Genomic DNA, 24,782 nt, shown 5'->3' on the forward strand with positions numbered 1-24,782 from the left:
ATTGGGTGGAGTTCTGTTAATGTTTTAAAAACCTGCAAATATTTGGTTCTGGGTTTTATACCCATGGAAAAATTTGCATTGTATTTGAAATAAAGCTGGTAGAAACTTAGAGTATTATGCTGTAAAGAATATTATTTTTATTTTTTTAATTTATTTTTTAGAGAGCATCAGGGAGGTGGGAAAGAGGGGCAGAGGGAGAGGGAAAACTTTTTTTTTAAGATTTATTTTTTTTTATTTGAGACAGAGAAAGAGAGATACCGTGTGGGGGGAGGAACAGAAGGAGAGAGAAACTTAAGCAAACTCCGTGAGTGTGGAGCCTGACCCAGGACTGGATATCACAACCCTGCGATCAGGACCTGAGGTGGATGCTTAACCGACTGGGTCACCCAGGTGCCCCGAGGGAGAGAGAGAATCTTAAACAGGCTCCATGCTCAGCACGGAGCCTGATGTAGGGCTCCATCCAACAACCCTGAGATCATGACCTGAGCCAAAATCAAGTCAGATGCTCAACTGACTTAGAGCCCCCAGGCGTCCCTCTTTGTGTTCTCTTAATATGAAGAATGACACCAGTGGGTATTTTCTGCTGCTTTGTCATACTTAGCAGCTCAGCCGAAACAGTGGGGTAAGCATGTGAGAAATGTATTTACAGATGAAGACCTAGAGCTAACACCTTGAGTGAGAACAATGCTGTGTTTAATCTTATGTTAGATAAAGACAACAAGTTTCTAAACATTAGGATTTCAGTAAGATCGCTGTTTATAAAAATCTTAAAGTTTTTTAAATTATAAAAATATGTATATTGAAAAAATTAAGACTATATAGAAAAGTACAAAAAAGAAAAGGGGGAACCCCCAAATCTTGCTACTTAGAAGTAACCCCAAGTATATTAGGTTGAATAGACTTCCTAACATCTCCCTATGTATTTATATGATACCAACACATATTTTGTCCTGTATGTGGGATCATATTTCTAATTTTTTTAGTGTGTAGTGAACATCTTTCCATGTCAGTACATGGAGAAGTGTCTTATTTTAAATGGCTGTATAATCTATTTTATATACATACTCTAATTTTTTTAATCCATACTCAGAAAGGTGGGCATTTAGGTTGTTTTCATCTTTTTTGTTTTGTTTTGTTTTGATCTTTTTTTCCCTCACCTAAACATTCTCTGTTAACTCTTTTTTTTTTTTTTGTCAAAGTAGGCTCCATGCCCAGTGTGGGGTTTGAACTCATGACCCTGAGATCAAGTCACATGCCCTACCGACTGAGCCACCCAGGCATCCCTGACTCTTTTTGTGGATATTTTTGCATACATATGTGAATGTCTCCTTGAGGTAAATTTCTAGAAGTGGGATTTCTGGGTTGGAGAGAATACTCACTTTAAATGCTTTTATATCTTATCATACTGCCTTCCAGAAAAGTTGTAACCATTTTTGTACTCTTCTCAAGTAGTGCATATGAATACTCATTTTCTCACACTTTCTCACAAACGGTTTTGTCCGTTTTTAAAAATCTTTGCAAAAAAATCTTATTTCTTGATTACCAGTGAGGTTACACATCTTTTTATATCTTTATTGCCCTGACAAATATTGTGATATTTTGCCCATAGCTCATGGTTGACAGCTTAGAGAACAAAAAATTTGAGGGAGGATGGACCCAAAAGCTCGAAACTGTTTGCTTCAACATAGAGAAGCCCTGGAAAAGGACATCAAAACGTCCTACATCATGGATCGTATGATTAATGATGGAGTTTTAACAGTACTGGAGGAGGAAAAAGTAAAAAATGAGGTAAAGCCCTCTGAGGAAGTCTGTGCTGTAAAATTTTTTTTCTTTCAAATTTTCATTTGAGAATGTTTGATGTAATTATTTGAGTTTAAAAAATTTTCTTATATTTATTTCAGAACTTGCACTGGTCTCCACTAATTGATGTTGCAAACATATTCTTTGCAGTATACTAAACTACTTATTTATTTATTTTTTAGCCCACTCAACAGCAGCGAGCAGCTCTGTTAATTAAAATGATACTTAAAAAAGATAATTATTCCTACATATCATTCTACAATGCTTTAATACATGAAGGGTATAAAGATCTTGCTGCCCTTCTCCATAGTGGCATTCCTGTCATCTCTTCTTCCAATGGTGGCAAAGATTCAGTTGGTGGAATAACTTCATATGGTTTGTATCCATGATATCTTCTATCACATTGCTATCACAATGGGTACATTGCTGCAGTTTTGTCTTATTGTAAATGGAGTCTGTTGAAGAGATTGATTATGATTAGTTCACTGAAAATGCAGTGAGAAAAATTATAGTTCTGTTTTCCAATTTAAGTTTTTATTTGCACCTATGTTAACTTGTACATTTTCTTCTTGCCCAGTGAGCTGTCTACTGGGCATTTTTAGAGATTAAAAAGACAGTTTTTAGGCCTTTAAGCTCTTTTCCAATTCTGTGTTTATTGAGTTCATGCATAGGAAAGAGTAAGAGTCTTTAGAAATCCATATTCTTGAAAGGAATTCCATATTCTTTACACCCTCCTTTCTAGTCTTCAATATGACAAAAAGAGATTGGAGAGTCAGGGAAGAATAGGGTGTATAAGGGCAGATATAGGTGGAGCTTTGCATTGTCAGTAGTCATCTTGAAAAGTATATTTTGTTATGTTCTGAGAAATAAGAATGTTGAGGTTAGTATGCCAGCCACATTTTCTTCCTTTGGAAGATCTGAGGGTAAAGCCTCAGCCTTACTTTCTTTTGGTTTTTATGGTATGACTTGAGTAACCATTTCAAAGTTCAATTCATTCATACTTGTTTTGTTTTGGATTTCAGTAAAGACAGTCCTGTGCGAAGGTGGAGTGCCACAGAGGCCGGTTGTTTTTGTTACCAGGAAGAAGCTGGTGAATGCAATTCGGCAAAACCTATCCACACTAAATGGTGAACCAGGATGGGTCGTCATATATGGAATGGCAGGTTGTGGGAAGTCTGTTTTAGCTGCAGAAGCTGTTCGAGATCATTTTTTCTTAGATGGTAAGTTTGATTACCATGTGTTGCTGCCTAAAGAGATAGTCTTTAGGCATGATATTAGTTTCCTGTTGCTGCTGTAGCAAATTACCAAAAATTTGGTGGCATAACAACACAGATTTATCATTGGACAATTCTGGAAGTCAGAAGTCCAAAGTAGTTCTTACTGGGCTAGAGTCGAGGTGTCATCAGGACTGAGTTCTTTTGGAGGGTCTAGGGAAAATCCTTTTTCTTGCATTCTCCAGCTTCTAGAGGCCGCCTGCATTCCTGGACTCATGGTTCCTTCCATTTTCAAGCTGGCGGTGCATAATAGCATCTTCAGATCTTTTTCACTCTTTCTGATCTATGCTTCTGTCATCCCATCTCTTTCTCTGACTCTCACCTTTTTGCCTCTCTCGTCTAGGGGCCCTTGGATGATCCAGGATAATCTCATCCCCAAATCCTTTATTTAATTGCACACATCTGCAAAGTCCTTTTTGCCATGTAAGGTAACATAATTACAAGTTCTGTGGATTAGGAAGTGAACATCTTCCAGAGGCTGTTATTCTCATTCTACCTACCACAGGCATGATTAAATTTGGAATTTATTTTGTACCTAGCTTGTCACAAGGAGGCTTGGCTAACCAGGCTAATAAATTCATATATTATCAGATGGTACTTATTATCACTGGATTGAAGCTAGTCCCTTGTGTCTTAATAATTGGAGGGGATTGTAGAGTTGAAAAAGGATCTTCAAAGGTTGTCTAGCTTATATTCCTTCCTTTTAGGAAGTACTAGACTTAACACCCTCCTGTTAGCTGAGTGCTGTAGAGAAGGAGATTTTTGGAAACGGAGTTCCATTTTTCTTTTTTTTTTTAAAGATTTTATTTATTTGACAGAGAGACAGCCGGAGAGGGAACACAAGCAGGAGGGTGGGAGAGGGAGAAGCAGGCCCTCCGCAGACCCTGGGATCATGACCTGAGCTGAAGGCAGACACTTAAGGACTGAGCCACCCAGGTGCCCTGGAAACTCAGTGCCATTAATGATTCTCCTAGTGAGTGATTCTCCCATGTATTTGGCATCTTGTATTAAACTATTAATTCCATTTCTGTCATTAGTTCTGTCAGTTGCTTACCTTTAAAAATAAAAATCTTTAGTAACTTGTCTATCTTATGTGTAATCCCCAAGAAAAAGAAAAAAAGTGAGAGATGACTATAGCAACCAGTGGGTTTTTGAGGATAGGCATCTATTTAGTAATCTCTATGCTCAGTATGGGGCTCAAACTGACAACCCTGAGATCAAGAGTCCCATGCTCTACAGATTGAGCCAGCCGGGCACTCCTGCCGATAGGCTTTAGAGGTTCATTCGACATCTAATGACTGTCTTTTCTTGCTTCAGGTATGCATGTATTCAGTGAATATTTGAGAGCCTACTATGGAACTTGGCAAAAAAAGAAGGCCTGGTCTGTGAATCTAAGAAATTTGTTCACGGTCAAGTAGGGGAGATGGGACAGCTGGGTGGCTCAGTCGGTTAGGAATCTGCCTTCAGCTCAGGTCATAATCCTAGGGTCCCGGGATCGAGTCTCACAGCGGGCTCCTTCCTCAGCACAGACACTGCCTCTTCCTCTGCCCCTCCCCCCACGCGTGCTCGCTTGCTCTCTCTTTGACAGATAAATAAATAAAAAAAAAAAGAAGAAATTCTCCCTGGAAAGGACATGCTTCATTTAAAAAAAAGAGGAGGGGAGACAGACATGTAAACAAATTATATGTGATAAATTGAGCAGTAGAAACAAGTATGTGGTTCAGTTAGAGCAAAGGAAGGAAGTGTTCTCTCTCTGGGGGAAGAAGATGGACGGGACAGTCTTCCTGAATGACATGGCATTTTAACTGCAGTTTGGAGGAATAACAGAAGTTTGCCAGGGGCACTAGTAGGGATGGGAGAGGTGGGAAGGTGGGAAGGTATTGGGTAGTTACTGGAATGGGGAGGGGCATACTGTGCAGAAGAAGATTTAGGACATCTGGCAGGTGTACTGCTGACCTTAGTGAATCTGGTGGGTTCCCAGGGTAGTCACTGGGAATAGTTACACAGTTGCAGCAGTCTTTGGTTGCCTCCATTCATTAGTGACTTGAAGGGGAATTAAAAATTGTCCCTGACTTCTAGTTGTTAATAACTTTTTTGTTTATAAAACATAATAGGCAGTTAAGAGAGTTTGTGATGAGATTACAAAATGTTGGAATAAGTCAGAAGTCTTTAAGAGGTTTAGAAAGATGGAGGTTAGGGCACATCTGTTGTACTCACCTCGGCTTTAGTTTGTACTTCACAGCCTTTATCAGCAGTGTTGGTCCTACTTTTGTCAGAAATATGCCCAAATTCTTGTTTTTTCCCTTTTGTCATTAGGTTTTGTGGGATTCAGTTCCATGCAAGTCTTAGGGCTAAGGATTCATTTGAATGCTTATTCGTTCACTCACTCAATTATTCTGCAAAGTTGGTCACCAGGGGTGTTTCAGGGTAAAAACTGGTTTAAGTTCTTTTAGTGTGAAGAAATGGATTTTCCTTTTAATATTACGATGAACTTCCTTTAAAAAATATATTTATAACATACTAATTTAAAGATTAAAAGTGTGTGTGCTCCTCAACTCAGTTTAAATCACTAGATTATTGGGGTGAGTTTTCAATTTTAGGGGTTAAAATGATCAACAACTTACAGAATAATTACCCAGGAATCATACTGTATAAATTGTGGTCTCATAATAGACTTTTAACCACTTTGTTTTGACAAGATATCAGAGATAGTAGCAACTGTCTAGTACATAGTGAGCTTAATATCTCCCATATACTTCTTTTTTTAAAATTTTTTATTGTTAATCACCATATATTACATCATTAGTTTTTGATGTAGTGTCCCATGATTCATTGTTTGTGCATAACACCCAGTGCTCCACGCAGAACGTGCCCTCTTTGATACCCATCACCAGGCTAACCCATCCCCCCACCCCCTCCCCTCTAGAACCCTCAGTTTGTTTCTCAGAGTCCATTGGCTCTCATGGTTCGTCTCCCCCTCCGACTTACTCCCCTTTATTCTTCCCCTCCTGATATCTTCTTCTGAGGACTGAGTTAATCATTCCTTAGTTCACACCCAGTATCGTATTGGGTCTCTATAAGCTTTAGCTTCTTCCTGTGTTTGTTTCCTTTTAAAGATTTCCCATCCTCATTTTCCTTTCCTTCCTCTAAGGAAAAACACACTCTTCCATTGTGTCTTCTCTACACAACTACAACACTGCTTCATTTCTGACAGTAGATGTGTGCATTTTCCACACATCCAGTAATTCTTCAAGACCAGCTGGGTGTCCTGCAATTTAATTCAATTCTGACACTATGTGCATGGAGATAGTGACAGAGCCCACAGGTTAAGGGTTCAGTCTTGCAAGACTGCCCTTCGGCCCCCCCCCTTCCACCCTTCCGATAACCAATCACAAGTCCAGGTTACCTGTGCATCTGACCAAATGGCTATAGATTGGAGGTTCCCTGTTCTTGGATTTGATTAATTTGCTAGAGCAGCTTTCTCAGGAAAACATTATGACATTACTGGTTTATTATAAAAGGATATAACTCGGGGCGCCTGGGTGGCTTGGTCGTTAAGCGTCTGCCTTCGGCTCAGGTCATGATCCCAGGGTCTTGGGATCGAGCCCCGCATTGGGCTCCCTGCTTGGCTGGAAGCCTGCTTCTCCCTCTCCCCCTGCTTGTGTTCCTGCTCTCGCTGTGTCTCTCTCTGTCAAATAAATAAATAAAATCTTAAAAAAAAAAAAAATAAAAGGATATAACTCAGGAACAGCCAGATGGAAGAGATGCATAAAGCAAAGTAAATGGGGCGCCTGGGTGGCTCAGTTGTTAAGCATCTGCCTTCGGCTCAGGTCATGGTCCCAGGGTCCTGCGATAGAGCCCCACATTGGGCTCCCTGCTCGGTGGGAAGCCTGCTTCTCCCTCTCCCACTCCCCCTGCTTGTGTTCCCTCTATAGCTATGTCTCTGTCTGTCAAATAAATAAAGAAAATCTTTTTTTTTTAAAGATTTATTTATTTATTTATTTGAGAGAGAGAATGAGATAGAGAGAGAGAGAGCACATGAGAGGGGGGAGGGTCAGAGGGAGAAGCAGACTCCCTGCTGAGCAGGGAGCCCGATGCGGGACTCGATCCCTGGACTCCAGGATCATGACCTGAGCTGAAGGCAGTCGCTTAACCAACTGAGCCACCCAGGCGCCCTAAATAAATAAAATCTTAAAAGAAAAAAAAAAAGCAAAGTAAACGGGAAGGGGTGCAGAGCTTCCATGCCCTCTCTAGTATACCATTCTCTCCACACCTTCAACCTAGAAGCTCTCTATACCCCGGTTTTGGGAGGCTTCATTACAGAGACACAACTGATCATTGGTGATTGAGTTTAATCTCTAGCCTCTCTTCCCGCCCCAGAGGTCTGAGAGATCTGCGGTGTGGAGCTGAAAGTTCCAACCATTTATATGGTTGGTTCCTCGGGCAACAGCCCCCATCCTTAGCTTATATGGAGGCTTTCTAAAAGTAACTTCATTAACAAGCTCAGGTGTGGTTAAAAGGGGCTTGTTACCTGAATAATTTCACTTTTATAGCTCCAGAACTATTTCAGGAACTAGGAACAAAACTAAATATTATAAAAGGTGCCCCTATGGCTCTTATTTAAGAAATTACAAAGGGTTTATAGCTGTGTGCCAGAAACAGGGATGAAGACCAAATATATTGATCACAATATTACACTTCCCCATAGGTGATCCTTCCAAGTTATTTATTTATTTATTTATTTATTTATAAAGATTTTATTTATTTATTTGACAGAGAGGGAGAGCACAAATAGGGGGAGAGGGAGAAGCAGGCTCTCAGCTGATCAGGGACCCCAGTGAGGGACTTGATCCCAGGACCCTGGGATCGTGACCCAAGCTAAAGGCAGGCGCTTAACCAACTGAGCCACCCCCTTCCAATATGTTTAATGTGTATTCTTTGTAAGTGTATGTGTAATGTATGTTTTCTTGTAAAATGTTTGTTGTTTGTAGGCAGATAGTGTAAATTTGCATAAAAGTTATAGTGTTATTCTATTTCCTATCTCTCTTGACTTTTTTTTTTTGTAGTTTTTGATGTGGTGTTCCATGATTCATTGTTTGCGTATAACACCCAGTGCTCCATTCAATACGTGCCCTCCTTAATACCCATCACCCCATCACCGGGCTAACCCATCCCCCCACCCCCCTCCCCTCTAAAACCCTCAGTTTGTTTCTCAGAGTCCATATCTTCATGTTATTTTTAAGATTTATCCTTGCTGGCTGTATATCTTATTTGTTATACCTGATTGCTGCCCTACATGGGGTGCATCCAGCACATTTTATTGTTCATTCCCCTAGCTAATAGATATATAGATTGTCTCCAACTCTTTGCTGCCCCGGCAAAGCTGGGTTGAACTTTTACAGAAGTGAGAGTTTATTTATTTATTTATTTTTTAAAAAGATTTTATTTATTTATTCATGAGCGACAGAGGTGGGGGGAGAGAGAGAGAGAGAGAGAGAGAGAGAGAGAGAGAGAGAGCAGAGGGAGAAGCAAGCTCCCAAGGAGCAGGGAGCCCGATGCGGGACTCGATCCCAGGACCCTGGGATCATGACCTGAGCCGAAGGCAGACGCTTAACCATCTGAGCCACCCAGGCGCCCTAGAGAGTTTATGTATCTAGGAGCAGAATCACTAAATTATAGGAAATGCTAATATCAAATTTGCTCTCCAATCTGTACATTTCCAACAGTAATGTATGAGGGCTCCTGTGTCCTCACTTCCTTACTGACACTAGGTATCTAGCTTTATAATTTTTGCCAGGCCAGCAAGTGTAAAGTGGTATCTTTTAATTTGCATTTCTCTGATAAGTTGAGTTTGACTATTCATAAGCTTTTTAGCTTTTTGGGTTTCCCTTTTTAATAAAATTTGTATCATTTGTCTGTTTTTCCATTGAGATTTCCATCTTTTTCTCATTGCTTTTTAGGAGTTTCTTTTATATTCTAGATACTAGGTCTTGTTGGTTTTAGACTATATAAATATCTTCTTTTTATTTATCTGTATTAACTTTATCCTGGATGTCTTTAACAAATCTTTAATTCCAGTATAGTTAAATTAACACATTTTTGTGTCTTCTGATTTGTGCTTCTTGAATTTTGCTTAAGTAGCCCTATTATAGTCTTACCATTCATATTCATTAATGTTTTTGGAATCTGCTTTAATATATCTACTAGTTCAAGAGTAGATACTTTTTTTTTTAAAGATTGATTTTATTTATTTGTCAGAGAGAGTACACAGGCAGGGGGCCTGTAGGCAGATGGGGAGGGAGAAATAGCCTCCCTGACGCTGAGCGGAGAGCCCTATGTGGAGCCTGATTCCAGAACCCTGGGATCATGACCTGAGCTGAAGGCAGACGCTTAACTAAGCCACCCAGGTGCTCCAAGTAGATACTTTTCTAAAGATAAATTTTAATCTCTGGACTTTTACTTCTATTTTAAAATACAGGATTTTTGCAATTTGATTTTAGTATAAAACCTTTTTGTTTTGAAAGTGTAGATAACTATAAAGTTTACAAACTTCATTAAAATTGTAGTTCCTATAGAATTTTTGTTATCTGGGGGTGGTGTTTGGTAAAAATTAAAGAATATTAAGTTCTTAAGTATTTATGCCTGTACATTTTTAAGTTAGCCAATTTCCTTTTGAACGTTCAACCCTTTATTTTTTGGGGGGGTAGGGAAATTGTGAAGAGTTCACATATTTTAAACCATTGACACTGTTGTCTTTATGTGCTGTTTTTGAAGCTTGGAAGCTTTCTTCAGAGGCTGTCTACCTGTTCTGTCCTTCCCAAGATTTTTTTCTTTTTTTTTTAATTTTATTTATTTATTTATTTATTTATTTTTAAAGATTTTATTTATTTATTTGAGAGAGAGAATGAGATAGAGAGAGAGCATGAGAGGGGAGAGGGTCAGAGGGAGAAGCAGACTCCCTGCCGAGCAGGGAGCCCGATGCGGGACCCGATCCCGGGACTCCAGGATCATGACCTGAGCTGAAGGCAGTCGCTTAACCAACTGAGACACCCAGGCGCCCTCTTTTTTTTTTTTTTAAATATTTATTTATTTGAGAAAGAGAGAGAGAAAGAAAGAACATAAGCACAAGCTGAGGGAGGCAGAGGGAGAAGCAGACTCCCCACTGAGCAGGGAGTCTGATGGGGGCTGGATCCTAGGACTCTGGGATCGTGACCTGAGCCAGTCCCAGGACCCTGGGATCATGACCTGAGCTGAAGGCAGACGGTTAACCAACTGAGCCACCCAGGCGCCTCAGATTCTATTAGATTTTTAATTGCTACCAGGATAAGTCACATGTGAAAGTAGAATGGGGTTAATTTTCTTTGATTAAAGGTAGTTTTTCTGTGAATAAGTTTCTCTGAATGAATTACAGATACAAGCCTCATTCAAGGCTAAATTGCTCCCTCTTGTGCCCATAGTCAAGATGTTTACATTCTTTCTGAAATGTGGAATTAATACGTCAGTATTTAACTATCATACTTGACAGTAGGAGATTTGCAGATCAGTTGGTCATTTGGTCTCTATCTTTCATTGTAAAGCTAGCAGTGTTTTATTTTTTCTTGCATACGTTTTTTTTTTTTCTTAAAGTAAACTCTACACCCAATGTGGGACTTGAACTCATGACCCTGAGATCAAGAGTTGCATGCTCTAATGACTGAGCCAGCCAGGTGCCCCTTGCGTGTTTCTAATGCCCTAATTTTTTAGTTTTAAATTTAGGAGAGATTTTTTTTTTTTTTGCTTTTGAACATATTGTGCCTTTCTTTTTATTATTTTTTTCCTTTATTTTTTATTAATTTTGTTTTTAATTTAAGTATAGTTGACACAATGTTACATTAGTTACAGGTATACAACATAGTGATTTGAGAACTGTACATGTTATGCTGTGCTCACCACAAGTATAGCTATCATCTGTTACCATACAGTACCATTATAGTACCATTCCATATATTCCCTATGCTGTACCTTTCATCCCCTTGACTTATTCATTCCATAACTGGAAGTCTGTACCTCCCACTCCCCTTCACCCATTATGCCCATTCCCCCTCATTACCCTCATTCTAGCAACCATCAGTTTGTTCTTTGTATTTATGGGTCTGTTTCTGCCTTTTTTTTTTTTTGCTTATTTGTGTTTTAGATTCTACATTTAAGTGAAATCATATGGTATTTGTTTTTAGGAGAAAGAGACCTTTGGTCTAGGTAATAGGTACATAAATTTAAATCTGAAGAATTCACTAGCTTGGTACATCAGGTACTTTCTTTCCCTTGTCTTTAACTCTGGGATGATTTGCAAGATACATTTTTTTTAAGTAGGCTCCATGCCCAGCATGGAGCCCAACGTGGGGCTTGAACTCCTGACTCTGAGATCAAGACCTGAGCTGAGATCAAGATTCAGACACTTAACTGACTGAGCCACCCATGTGCCCTGATTTTTAAGAAATTTTATTTTATTTTTTTAAAGATTTTATTTATTTGACAGAGAGAGACACAGCTAGAGCAGGAACAACAAGCAGGGGGAGTGGGAGAGGGAGAAGCAGGCTTCCCGCCGAGCAGGGAGCGCAATACAGGGCTCAATCCCAGGACTCTGGGATCATGACCTGAGCTGGCGGCAGACATTTGATGACTGAGCCACCCAAGCGCCCCAGATTTTTTAAGAAATTTTAAATAGAATGGACACATTAAAAAAACCCCATAAAATCTTAGGAGCAACAGGTAGTTTAAAATTTGTTTTAAATATCACAAAAGTAGGGGTGCCTTGACTGCTCAGTCTGTAGAGCATGCAGCTCTTGAACTTGGGGATGTAAATTCAAGCCCCACATTGGGTGTAGAGATTACTTAAAAATAAAATCTTAAAAAAATTACAAATGTAGTATTTTCATTTAGAAAGAAGTAAAAATTCTTTTCACCTGCCTTTCTTCCTTTTCTCCTAAATTCTAAATCCAACAGAGGTTAACAGTTTAGAGTGAATTTTTCCAAGCTTTTTTCCTTTGCATTTACAAACCTGTGCACACAAAGAACACAGGTATAACACTAAGGGAAACCTAAGGGATTTACTGTTTCATAAATGTTGACTTACACTAAAGGAAATCTAAGGGAACTTCCAGAAGCTTTCAGTGATAATCAAACCGTGCTTCACAGCACTATCTTTACCTTTGTTCCTCCAGAGTTCTCTGTTTCCTGGTCATTTGTTATTTTTTAGATTCTTATGCAATTAGTACTCAGTACATTGTCAGTTCTGATCTAGGTTTCCTCCTCTCATTCCCAAGCTTTTCTGTCTTACCCTCTAGATTCCCTCTCTATGATCAAGGTACTTTTCTATCTTATCAACCTGTTCTTGGAACGTTTATCTCCTTCCTTATCTGAAATTGGACAGTTCTCAGAGGATACCACATTCTCCGTAGCTCCGTGGTATGGCAACTTTTTTTCCTTTACATCCCACATATTTCCGCACAAGGAAATGGTGGATGTTGTCCATGCTTTTCTGTTGCCACATCCAGACCATTAATACTGCCTTCTCCAGCTAAAGTCTGTCCTTTGAGGTTGAGTTCTCTGATCTTTCCGAGTTATGGTATTGCTCTCATTCATTGTTGATTGAAGTTCTTAGTTATAAATTTAAGTTCTTCTGTTGACACTCTTAGTAAGATATCCATATTTCTGTGGATGAGTCATCCAAAACCTTGGCCTCTCAGTTTCGTGATGTCTATATAACCATTTTCTTTACTTCCCTTTATCCATATACTTCCTGATCACAGACTGGACCCTTGTCCTTCTCAATACCAGAAATGATACCACTTTTGAAATCTCAATGTTAAAACAGTCTGTTCTACTCTTTGCCCATCTCCATCTATTCTATTTAAGTTCACTACTATAGTTTTCTCACCTATCAAGACTTACCCCTTGATTCCATAATATCCTAACTGTTTTTCTCATCAGCCTCCTCTTAGGCTCAGGCCTAGGTTTTTTTTTTTTTTTAAAGATTTTATTTATTTATTTGTCAGAGAGAACACAAGCAGGGGGAGCGGGAGAGGGAGAAGCAGGCTTCCCGCTGAGCAGGGAGCCGGATGTGGGGCTTGATCCCAGGACCCGGGTATCATGACCTGAGCCGAAGGCAGACGCTTAATGACTGAGCCACCCAGGTGCCCCTAAGATTTTATTTATTTGAGAGTCAGAGTGAGCGAGAGAAAGAGCACATGAGCAGGGGTAGAGGGAGAGGGAGAAGCAGACTCCCCGCTGAGCAGAGGGGATTCCGATGCAGGGCTCGATCCCAGGACCCTGAGATCATGACCTGAGCCGAAAGCAGATGCTTAGCTTACTGAGCCACCCAGGCACCCCCACACTTATCTTTTTATTTACTTTTTTTCGTTGTGTGACTTTATTTTTTATAGGGTTATATTAGTTTCAGGTGTACAATAGAGCGATTCAATAAGTCCATACTTCATTCAGGACAAGTGCACTCCTGAATCCCCATTACCTATTTAACTCATCCCCCTCTCCCCCTCCCCTCTGGTAATCATCAGTTTGTTTTCTGTAGTTAAGAGTCAGTTTCTTGGTTAGTCTCGCTTTTTTTTTTCCCTTTGCTTATTTGTTTTGTTTCTTAAATTCCACGTATGCATGAAATCCTATGGTATTTTTCTTTCTCTGATTTATTTCGCTTAGTGTTATATTCTCTAGCTCCATCCATGTCATTGCAAATGATAAGATTTCTTTTTTATGGCTGAATAATATTCCATTGTGTATATATACCACATCTTTATCCATTCGTTAATCAGTAGACACTTGGGCTGCTTCCATATCTTGGCTGTTGTAAATAATGCTGCTATAAACTAGGTGTGCATGTATCCCTTTGAATTACTGTTTTTGTATTCTTTGGGTTAATACCCAGTAGTGCCATGCTGGATCATAGGGTTATTCTATTTCTTTCTTTTTTTTTTTTTTAAGATTTTATTTATTCATTTGACAGAGAGAAACAGTGAGAGAGGGAACGCAAGCAGGGGGAGTGGGAGAGGGAGAAGCAGGCCTCCCGTGGAGCAGGAAGCCCGATGCAGGGCCTGATCCCAGGACCCCGGGATCATGACCTGAGCCGAAGGCAGACGCTCAACGACTGAGCCACCCAGGCGCCCCTCGTTCTATTTCTTTTTTTAAAGATTTTATTTATTTGAGAGAGAGGGAGAGAGCGAGCATGGGGGTGGGCAAAGGGAGAGGGAGAAGCAGACTCCCCACTGAGCAGGGAGCCCAGTGTAGGGCTCAATCCCAGGACCCCAGGGTCATGACCCAAGCTGAAGGCAGATGCTTAACCTACTGAGCCACCCAGGCGCCACAGGGTAGTTCTATTTTTAACTTTTTGAGGAATCTCCATACTGTTTTCCACAGTGATTGTACCAATTTGCATTCCAACAATCTTAATTTCAGTAATTAAAATGTCAAGTCCTATTTAATACTCCAGACCTCATTTATGTATAAGGTTTTCTCCTTTTTCAGTTGGGCCTGCCTCAGGCTTGGGAAGAAGTGGTTAAGATGGACATTACAGGTTGTTTCCAGCTTTTTCCTGTTGCAAACAATGCTGCAGTGAATATCCTTGAGGAGGCGGAATAGTTTAGAAGTTGAGCATTGGTGCTGGAGTTTGAATCCCAGCTCTGCTTTATTAGTTTTGTAACCTTGGACAAATTACTTAACCTTCCTATACCTCAGTTCCCTCTGTAGAATGGGGATAATAATAGTGTCTGCTTGTGGGGCACTTGGGTGGCTCAGTCGGTTAAGTGTCTTGTCTCTTGATCTCAGCTCAGGTCTGATCTCAGGGTTGTGAGTTTTAGCTCCGCACTGGGCTCCCTGCTGGGCGTGGAGCCTACTTAAAAAAAATAATAGTGTCTGCTTTATAGTTTAATATGTGGATTAAATAAAGATTAATATGTAGAACTCTTAGAATAGTGCTCAATAAATATGTCATAAATAGGTCTTTGCGTATACACAAATCTTTCTTTTGGATGATTAAACTTTTAAAATAGTGATTTTTGTAGTTAATTATTTGTGAATACCAGTAAATAGATTGCCCTTTGGTATATTATAACTCATTTATCTTTTATTTATTTTTTGCTTTTTCTTATACTATTTACAATCACATGATATAAATCTTTATGGTTAATGACACTGGTATGTTCTAATAATGCTACTGCTCACCGTATTTTACACATAGGGACTCCTCTAGCATTTTTTTGTATTGATGTGGGGAACTGATGAAGTATAGTCTATGAAGTCCTAAGATTTTTGGCTCTTGATACCTATGTAAGTAAAAATATGTATTTTACGATATACTGTGGCTTAATTAACAATGATAATGATGATAACAGTTGATAGTAATAATGTCCATTCTTATATGGTGCCTACTCATTCAGAGCTTAATATTTGCAAGGTGCTCTCAGATTCATATCACTAATAATCCTGTCTGTTATAAGCCCTTAAAGTTGACATAGCAAATTCACATATGTTATATCATTAATTTCTCACAGTAACTCTGAAATAGGTAAGGTGAATAATCGTATTCCGGTATAATAAATGAACGTGAGGTTAAGTGATTTGTTAAAGATTGCATAGCTAGTAAGCAGTAGACCAGACTTGAACCTAACTTCTTACTTTAAGTTTCTATATGAGAACCATAATGAAGGAGTTATGTGTTCCTGGATATCAGTGGTTCTCAGTCAGAGGTGATTTTGCCCCAAAAGGGACATTTTGACAATGTTTGGAGATATCTTTGGTTGTCATAACCAGGGTGGGGGAGTGCTACTAGCGTCTGGTGGGTAGAAGCCCGGAGACTACTGTTAAACATCCTGCAGTGCATAGGAAAGTTCCTTACAACAAAGAATTATCTGGCCCAAAATATTAAGAGTACTAAGGTGAGAAACTATGTTGTACAGTGATCATTGATGACATAGGACTAAGACTAAATTTTTGTTTGGTAAGATTTTACTGATAAATAGCAGATTTATTTCAAACTTCAGTTTCTTCACATCTTCAGCTTTTGTTAGATTCAGGTTATAAAGCTCAACAGTACTCCATAAGCAAAATGTATACCCTGAATCAAGAGAAATTGAAGATAAGATTGAAAATTGAAACAAATCTGCTATTTATCACAAAAATCTTTCAAAGGAGGACTCTTGTTCAAGGGCCCTAAGTTTATTATTATTTTCTTCACTAGGTTGTTTCCCAGGGGGTGTGCACTGGGTTTCAGTTGGGAAACAAGACAAATCTGGACTTCTGATGAAATTGCAGAATCTTTGCACACGGTTGGATCAAGATGAGAGTTTCTCTCAGAGGCTTCCACTCAATATTGAAGAGGCTAAAGACCGTCTTCGCATTCTGATGCTGCGCAAACACCCAAGGTACAGATAATCAAATTTAGTTGGTGCATGAAGTCCCAGTGAGATTTAACTACTGACATTTCAAGAACATCATATCTTTTCTTGCTTTTCAATAGAGATCTAGGAGTGAAGCATTGCTTTTCTGCTGTTGTCTTATATTAAAAAATGGCTGCCACTGGCCTGAAATTGCTACTTTTCTTTGCATCTACCCACAATGTTGTCTCTTATATACCACTGAAGTGCTCAAGAAGTATTTCTTAAGTAGGTGAGTTTGTGAGGGGTCTTTGCTAGGAAATGCAGGCTTCTTACCTTGAATCTGTTATTTCTAATGGATAACATTGAACAAGAGACAGAATAAATGTAGGCATCTGGTAAAAGGATTATTAATGGAACCCTTCTGTTGTCTTAGTTTTGGGGGGTGTGTGAGTGTGTGTGAGTGTGTGTGTGTGTGTGTGTGTGTGTGTGTGTGTATAAAACCTGTGAACTTCAAGAGTTTGTTTTATTTTAATTCATTCAATAAATATTATAATTATGTGCCAGGCACTGTTATCAACTGTTTCACAGTTTACATTAGCCAGAAGGGAGACAGTAGCTTCCTTGCTGCTTCTGTTAACAGTGTAACCATCGGTAGTTAATCAACTGAGATTCAATCAACATTTTGATCTCCCTGATCTAATAGCCATTCAGTTCATTTAACCATTGGTTAATTTAACCAACATTGAGTGTTGTGCCAGGTTCTTGGTCAAGTGCTTGCAAGTATAAAGATGAATAAAGCCTTCCTTGGGAGTTCACCAGTAAATTGGGTGAGAATTAGGTAATGGCTCTAAATGTTTTTTTTAATGCCTTGGTGCAGCTGACAATGCACTACACTTTCATATGTAGCAGTGGCTGAGTGATTCTTAAATTGGTAAGGGGATTAATATCAGAATATTCGGTGAGAGTAGTAATTTGGGAAAAGCCTCTTAGGTGATTCTACAGAGGACAAGCTCTTTTCTCTCTGGCTTCTTTCTCTTCCAAATCCTTCTGTTACTGCTCCCTCCCCTTGGTAGCCACTGGTATTGATTTTCCTGGAGGAAATGGGATTTAGACCATTATGTTTTGTTTTGTTTTGCTTTGTTAGATAGGGGTGGGGAAGGAGCAGAAGGAGAGAGAGAGAGAGAGAGAGAGAGAGAAAGCATCTCAAGCGGGCTCCACACCCAGCATGGAGCCTGACTCTGCTCGATCTCACAACCCTGAGATCATGACCTGAGCTGCAATCAAGAGTCAGGCGCTTAACTGACCCCCAGGGGCCTCAAGACCACTAGATATTACCTCTTTTCTTGTGCAGTAACTCTTCCCTAGTCCTGCTTCCCTTCTCTATGAAAATAAAAGTGATTACTATTTAGGAAAATATTGTAAATGCTATCAGATATATCAGACCATGGCTTATAAAGTCATCCTTTTTTTTTTTTAATTTTTTATTGTTATGTTAATCACCATATATTAAATCATTAGTTTTTGTTGCAGTGTTCCATGATTCATTGTTTGTTCATAACACCCAGTGCTCCAGGGAGAACGTGTAAAGTCATCCTTTTTGTTTCTCTCTCAGCAGCATTTTGGTTTATACTTTTGCAATTTCCGGTCTGTATGTGTACCCAGAATCTTTTTTTTGTAGTGCACAGAAGTAGTGTGCCACTAGGATAAAAATGCTAGTGTATAATTATGCTATCATCTTTTAGTTGTATTTTTTCTCCATCTGTTCTGCTGAGTTCAAAAAAGTTTTTGGAGAAACAAATCAAGAATTGGCACAGAGGTTCTTTGTCATTAGGAATAAACAAACTGATTTATGGACGGGAAAAACCCCACTAGTGTACCAAATGAAGGGTAATAGTCTTGCTAGTGCATTATATCAGGTTGGAACATATGAAATTGCTAGTTTTGTAGGTAAAAAATGGTCAAATATCATTTTAGTTTTTAATTTTTTTTAAGATTTTATTTATTTATTTGACAGAGAGCATAAGCAGGGGGAGTGGCAGGCAGGGGGAGAAGCAGGCTCCCCACTGAGCAGGGAGCCCGATGCGGGACTCCATCCAAGGACTCTGGGATCATGACCTGAAGGCAGACACTTAACCTACTGAGCCACCCAGGAATCCCTCAGATAGCGTTATTTTTATATGATTGACTTTAGCTAACCTGAGCCCAGTTCTCATTTAGTTTTGGTGCTTTAAAAGTGAATTAGAAAAATCTCATTACTTGGATACTTTTTTTAAGTATCGACAGCCAATTTTTAACACCTGCATGGTACACACAGTTCACTTTTTATAGGTTCCCTAACTTTAAAATGCATTCATTGTTTTGGGGTGGGAAGAGAGGAAAATCTCTAATTTTTTTTTTCTTTATTTGATTCAGTATATTGTGAAAGGAATATAGCAAAGAAAAGAGGAAGAGCCATGAATAGACATCTTTATTTTGTAAATTTTAGGACATTGGTGACATCATCCTTTTTTATTTTTATTTTTTTAAAGATTTTATTTATTTGACAGAGAGAGACACAGCGAGAGAGGGAACACAAGCAGGGGGAGTGGGAGAGGGAGAAGCAGGCTTCCTGCCGAGCAGGGAGCCCGATGTGGGACTCGATCCCAGGACTCTGGGATCATGAACTGAGCTGAAGGCAGATGCTTAACGACTGAGCCACCCAGACGCCCACATTATCCTTTTTTAAAAGATGCTTAAATTAATAAATGTCATTAGTGATTCAATACAGTTTTTTTTTTAAATCAGGTCTCTGTTGATCTTGGATGATGTTTGGGATCCTTGGGTATTAAAAGCTTTTGACAATCAGTGTCAAATTCTCCTTACAACCAGAGACAAGAGTGTTACAGATTCAGTAATGGGTAAGGATTAATTTACTTTTTACTTCCCTTATATTTTAATTCAATTAGATTTAAATATACTTAAACCAAATTACTAATTATATCTTGTGATTTTGTTGCAGGTCCTAAATACGTAGTCTCTGTGGAGAGTGGCTTAGGAAAAGAAAAAGGACTTGAAATTTTATCCCTTTTTGTTAATATGAAGAAAGCAGATTTGCCAGAGCAAGCTCACAGTATTATAAAAGAATGTAAAGGTGTGGTTATTTTGTGTATGAAGGAATTATAGAGATATTAATTTTGCCCTTTTATAAATTAAGCTACTGAATATGATAATTTAGCACATGAACATCCAGAAACTTTACTAGAATATTTAGTATTTTAGGTTCTTCTCTGACACCCTAAGTAGATAATAATATTTTGGTATTCATTTATTCATTAGAATAATATTTAATGAACACCCATAATATGTTAGGGGGAAGGGTTAGATGAAGACATGACTTCTGCCAAAGGATAAAAAATATAGTGAGAATCAGAGTTTTACATTTTTTGGTTGGAATTTTATAAAAATAGTATTCTAATTTGATAGATAAAAACTGGTATTATCCTTTTTTTTTTTTTTAAAGATTTTATTTATTTATTTGACAGAGAGACAGCGAGAGAGGGAACACAAGCAGGGGGAGTGGGAAAGGGAGAAGCAGGCTTCCCACCGAACAAGGAGCCCAATGCGGGGCTCCATCCCAGGACCCTGAGATCATGACCTGAGCTGAAGGCAGTCACTTAACCAACTGAGCCACCCAGGCACCCCTGGTGTTATCCTCTTAATTTGCATTTTTTATTAGTGAAGTTAAACTTTTTACTGGCTTATTGAATATTTGCATTTTAAGAAATTATCCTTGACTCAATTTTTCTTTGTGATAGAAGTATTTTTAATTGATTTTTAGGCATTCTAACTATTGAAGCTATTAGCTCTTTGCCATATTTTTGCAAATACTTTCCTCTAGTTTTTTGTCTGCTTTTTAATTTCATTTGTATTATTTATTTGACATACAGAAATTTAAAATTTTATATAGTCACATCTATCACCTCTTAATATTACTTCCTCCACTATTGTTAATACTTCAGTAGACCTTGTTGTTTCTTTTTGCCATCAAATAGATACTTGGTTTTGAGTTGACTTTTTTTTTTTAAAGCTTTTTATTTATTTGACAGAGAGAGAGATAGTGAAAGCAGGAACACAAGCAGGGGGAGTGGCAGAGGGAGAAGCAGGCTTCCCGCCTGAGTAGGGAGCCCGATGTGGGGCTCAATCCCAGGACCCTGGGATCGTGACCTGACCCGAAGGCAGAGATTTAACAACTGAGTCACCCAGGTGCCCTGAGTTAATTGACATTTTTTTAAAAAAGATTATTTGAGAGAGAGAATGCGCGCACATGTGCACAAGGGGGTAGGGGCAAAGAGAGAGGGAGGGGGGAAGCCAATTCCCCACTCAGTGGGGAGCCACACCCAGGGCTTGATCTCAGGACTCTGAGATCATGACCTCAGCAGAAATCAAGAGTTGGATGCTTAACCAACTGAGCCACCCAGGCACTCCAAATGAGTTAACTGACTTAAGAAATATGTTAGAAAAGAATACTTCATTTGTATTCATTATAAAGGTGATGCATGTCCATTTTTGAAACATTTAAAAAATGTGTGAAACGATAAAAAAAGGAAATTACCCATAATTTGGTAATTACTAGCACCATAAGAGTATTTCTTTCAGTCTTTTAAGACATATAAAACTTTGAAAAAAATACTGAGATTACAGTGGTATACACAATTTGAATCTTGCCTTTTCATATAGCAAATCTTGAACATTTGCTCATGTCATTAAGTATCTTTTGAAAAAAATTACCAATGGCATAATATTGTGGTAGCTTCAATTTATTCAATCATTTCTGTTATTATTTAAGATTTTTCACAATTTTAAATAATGCTGTGATGAATATCCTTAGAGGAAGTATTTCTTATTTCTAATGGCTTCCTTAGAATAAATATCTAAAGAGAATCCAAGAGTGATAGATACTTTAAGACTTTAGATAACATGCAGCAGAAATTTTTTTTTTTTAAGAATAAAGTGACTCTTAGTGGTAATTTTGAAATGAGACAGTATTAATACAGTGACTTTTGTTCTGTTTTTAGGTTCTCCTCTTGTAGTGTCTTTAATTGGCGCACTTTTACGTGATTTTCCCACCCGTTGGGATTACTACCTCAGGCAACTTCAGAATAAGCAATTTAAGAGAATAAGGAAATCTTCATCTTATGATTATGAGGCTCTGGATGAAGCCATGTCTATAAGTGTTGAAATGCTCAGAGAGGACATCAAAGATTATTACACAGATCTTTCTATCCTTCAGAAGGATGTTAAGGTGCCTACAAAGGTAATAGAAGGACCAACAATCCTTGTCCTTGGATATTTATGGCATGTAACTTTTGATACAGTACCAAGGATGTTGTTAGAGAGGAAGGTTAAGACCCATGTCACTGAGGTGTATGTGGGGGGCTGTAAAAATCCCACCGCTCTTAGTTTCCATCATGGACTTGGGCTGGAGAAGCATCTGACGACTTCTCTTTTCTATCTTGATGAATAGTTGAGCTTTTTCATATCAAATGGAGGAGAAACTGTTATCAGGGCTTTAAGATACGATGTGTGTGTTAACACCTTATCTACAATCCTGGTAATTGTAGTTTTGTGGTATATTAAATGCTTAAAATGATTTCTAGGTGTTATGTCTTCTCTGGGACATGGAAACTGAAGAAGTTGAAGACATACTGCAGGAGTTTGTTAATAAGTCTCTCTTATTCTGTGATCGGAATGGAAAATCATTTTGTTATTATTTACATGATCTTCAAGTAGATTTCCTTATAGAGAAGAATCGCGGCCAACTTCAGGTACTTCATCTCTGTACATTTTTAAAATTTTTTAATTTTGAAATAATTTTAGGCTTATAGAAAAGTTGCAAAACAGCATAGTTTTATGCATGTACCTTCATCTAGCTTCCCCCAATGTTAACATCTTATATAACTATAATACAGTTACCAAATCCGAAAAATTAACAATGATAGAATACTGTTAACTAATCCATAGATTTTATTTATACTTTGCTAGCTTTCCCCCAATGCCTTTTTTGTGGTTCAGATCAAGATCCCATATTGCATATAATTGTCATGTTTCCTTTGTTTCCTCAAATCTGTGAAAATTCTTTGCTTTCTTTTATCTTTTATGGTCACTTTTGAAGAGTGCTAGCCAGTTATTTTGTATAACGTCCTTTAGTTTGGGTTTGTCTGATGGTTTCTCATGACTAGATTAAGGTTATATATTTTTGGCAAGAATACTACAGAAGTCATGTTGTGTCCTTCTCAGTGCATCATATCAGGGTGTTGATATGTCTTGTTGTCAGTGATGTTAAGTTGATCACTTGGTTAAAGTAGTACCTGCTAGTTTCTCCACTGTAAGGCTACTAATTTTTTCCTTTTGTAATTAATAAGTATTTTGTGGGTAGATTCTCTGTACATTTTTAAATAGCTTTGTAAGCTGTAGTTATTGTGATGCTTAGGTTATGAAATTGTTTCCGTCTTCTAAAATGTTTCATTTGGGTTTCAGGATTTACATAAGAAGATAATCACTCAGTTCCAGAAACATTACCAGCCACATACTCTTTCACCAGATCAGGAGGACTGCATGTATTGGTACAATTTTCTGGCGTACCACATGGCTAGTGCCAATATGCACAAAGTAAGGCAACCCATTTAAAAATTATTATTTTTTAAGATCTATTTATTTCTTAGAGAAAACGAGTGGGGGTGGGGCAGAGGGAGCAGACTCCCCTCAGAGCAGGGAGCCTGATGTGGGACTCGATCTCAGGATCCTGGGATCATGACCTGAGGTGAAGGCAGACGCTTAACTGACTGAGCCACCCAGGTGCCCTAAAAATTATTTTTATCTCACTTTTATTTCCTCCTATGTTTAGAATTTTCTTTTATTAGTAAAAATAGGATTATAGCCTATGTAAGTGTTTTTGTTTTTGTTACACTTTCTACCTACAGTAATTTAGAAAGGTACCTTAGTAACTGTAGTAAACGAACCACCTAAAAATTCACTCTCTTCTTACCAGTAGCCTTCCTTTTTGGGCAGTATGGATTTGTGTTTTTAGGCTTTGAGAGGAAATGGAGAATGGGAAATTATATTCATTCATTCAGCAAATATTTATTGAGTGCCTGTTAGGTACTGGTTTGTTATTCTTCATTGTGAGGATCTACCATAGGCACAAAGTCCCTGCTCTCATTTAATTTACATTCTGTGGGGAGACAAGTAAATTTATACTATGTTGGGAATAGTAAGTGCTCAGCATGGAAGGAGAAAGTGATGATATAGAATCATCATGATTTGTGATGGATTTGGTATGCATTGTAAGATGACTCCAAGCTTGCACAACAAATAATGGAGTTGCCCTGAGCTGAGATTGGGAAGTCTATGGGCAGACCAGGTATTTTTCAGGGGTAAAGGGAAGGTTAGGAAATCATTTTGAATATACTGTCTCATACGTATTAAGACGTCTGACTGGAAATAAAGGGTATATAGTTGGATATATGAATCTGGCTTTCTGGGGGAACATTATGGACTAAAAATAAAATTTGGGAATCATCACCACATAGATGATACTTGAAATCATGAGTACCAACTATTCAAAATGTTAACATTTTGGAAAACCATATGTACTTTGAGTAATTTATCTATGCTAATGATGTATTGTATCCTGTCTTTTTCACCTAGCAAAATATAGTTTACATTTAATAATATACACTTTGGAATGAAGGTATTCCAATAAAGACCTGTGCCAAATTTACTTAAACTGTAATTGTTGCACATTTAGGTTTTCAGTTTTTTGCCTTTATGATGCTGTAATGAACAATGTCTTTGCACCTACATTATTTCCTTTGAAAAATTTTTGAAGTGGGATTATTGGGTCAGTGCATCTTTTTAAAACTTGGTATGTATGGTAGTGTGATAGGATTCAGTTTATTCTTACCTTTTTAGCCTTTTTTTCTGATTTTTAAAGATAATTTCTAATTTTTAAAGGTTTTTCATTGGAAAAATGTAGGCAAAAAACTAAAAAGAAAGTGAAAATGACCATTATTGGTAATGCTTTTGTGTATAGTTTTCCAGGTTGTTTTGCTGCTCAGATACACATACTTATCCTTTTTTTTTTTTTTTAAGTTTAATCTTTTTAGGGAGAGAGAGTGAGTGTGTGAGCAGGGGGAGGCTCAGAGGGAGAGAGAGAGAATCCCAAGCAGGCTCCACGCCTAGTGCAGAGCCCGATATAGGGCTCGGTCCCACAACCCCGAAATCATGACCTCAGCTGAAATCAAGAGTCAGAGACTTAATTGACTGAGCCACCCAGGCACCCCCACATACTTGTTCTTTAAACCCA

General features: G+C 38.3%; 1 protein-coding gene across 5 annotated transcripts in view; it reads left to right on the forward strand.

The window, feature by feature from the left end:
• APAF1 (apoptotic peptidase activating factor 1) overlaps positions 1-24,782 on the forward strand; it is a 91,006-nt gene that overhangs the window by 1,538 nt on the left and 64,686 nt on the right. For 2 of the 5 annotated variants that reach the window (XM_028121600.2, XM_028121598.2), the window contains exons 2-11: positions 1,203-1,334; positions 1,610-1,788; positions 1,983-2,175; positions 2,823-3,020; positions 16,300-16,483; positions 19,223-19,335; positions 19,437-19,568; positions 21,493-21,731; positions 22,075-22,242; positions 22,955-23,086. In XM_028121600.2, coding sequence (XP_027977401.1) covers positions 1,651-1,788; positions 1,983-2,175; positions 2,823-3,020; positions 16,300-16,483; positions 19,223-19,335; positions 19,437-19,568; positions 21,493-21,731; positions 22,075-22,242; positions 22,955-23,086 — 1,497 coding nt within the window. In that variant the 5' untranslated portion in view covers positions 1,203-1,334; positions 1,610-1,650. The other 3 variants (XM_088025298.1, XM_088025300.1, XM_028121599.2) reach the window with 3 other exon arrangements.

Source organism: Eumetopias jubatus, unplaced genomic scaffold (genome assembly GCF_037043125.1).
Source record: "Eumetopias jubatus isolate StellerSeaLion01/CBP00866 unplaced genomic scaffold, mEumJub1_p1.0 scaffold_8, whole genome shotgun sequence".
NCBI lineage: Eukaryota > Metazoa > Chordata > Mammalia > Carnivora > Otariidae > Eumetopias > Eumetopias jubatus.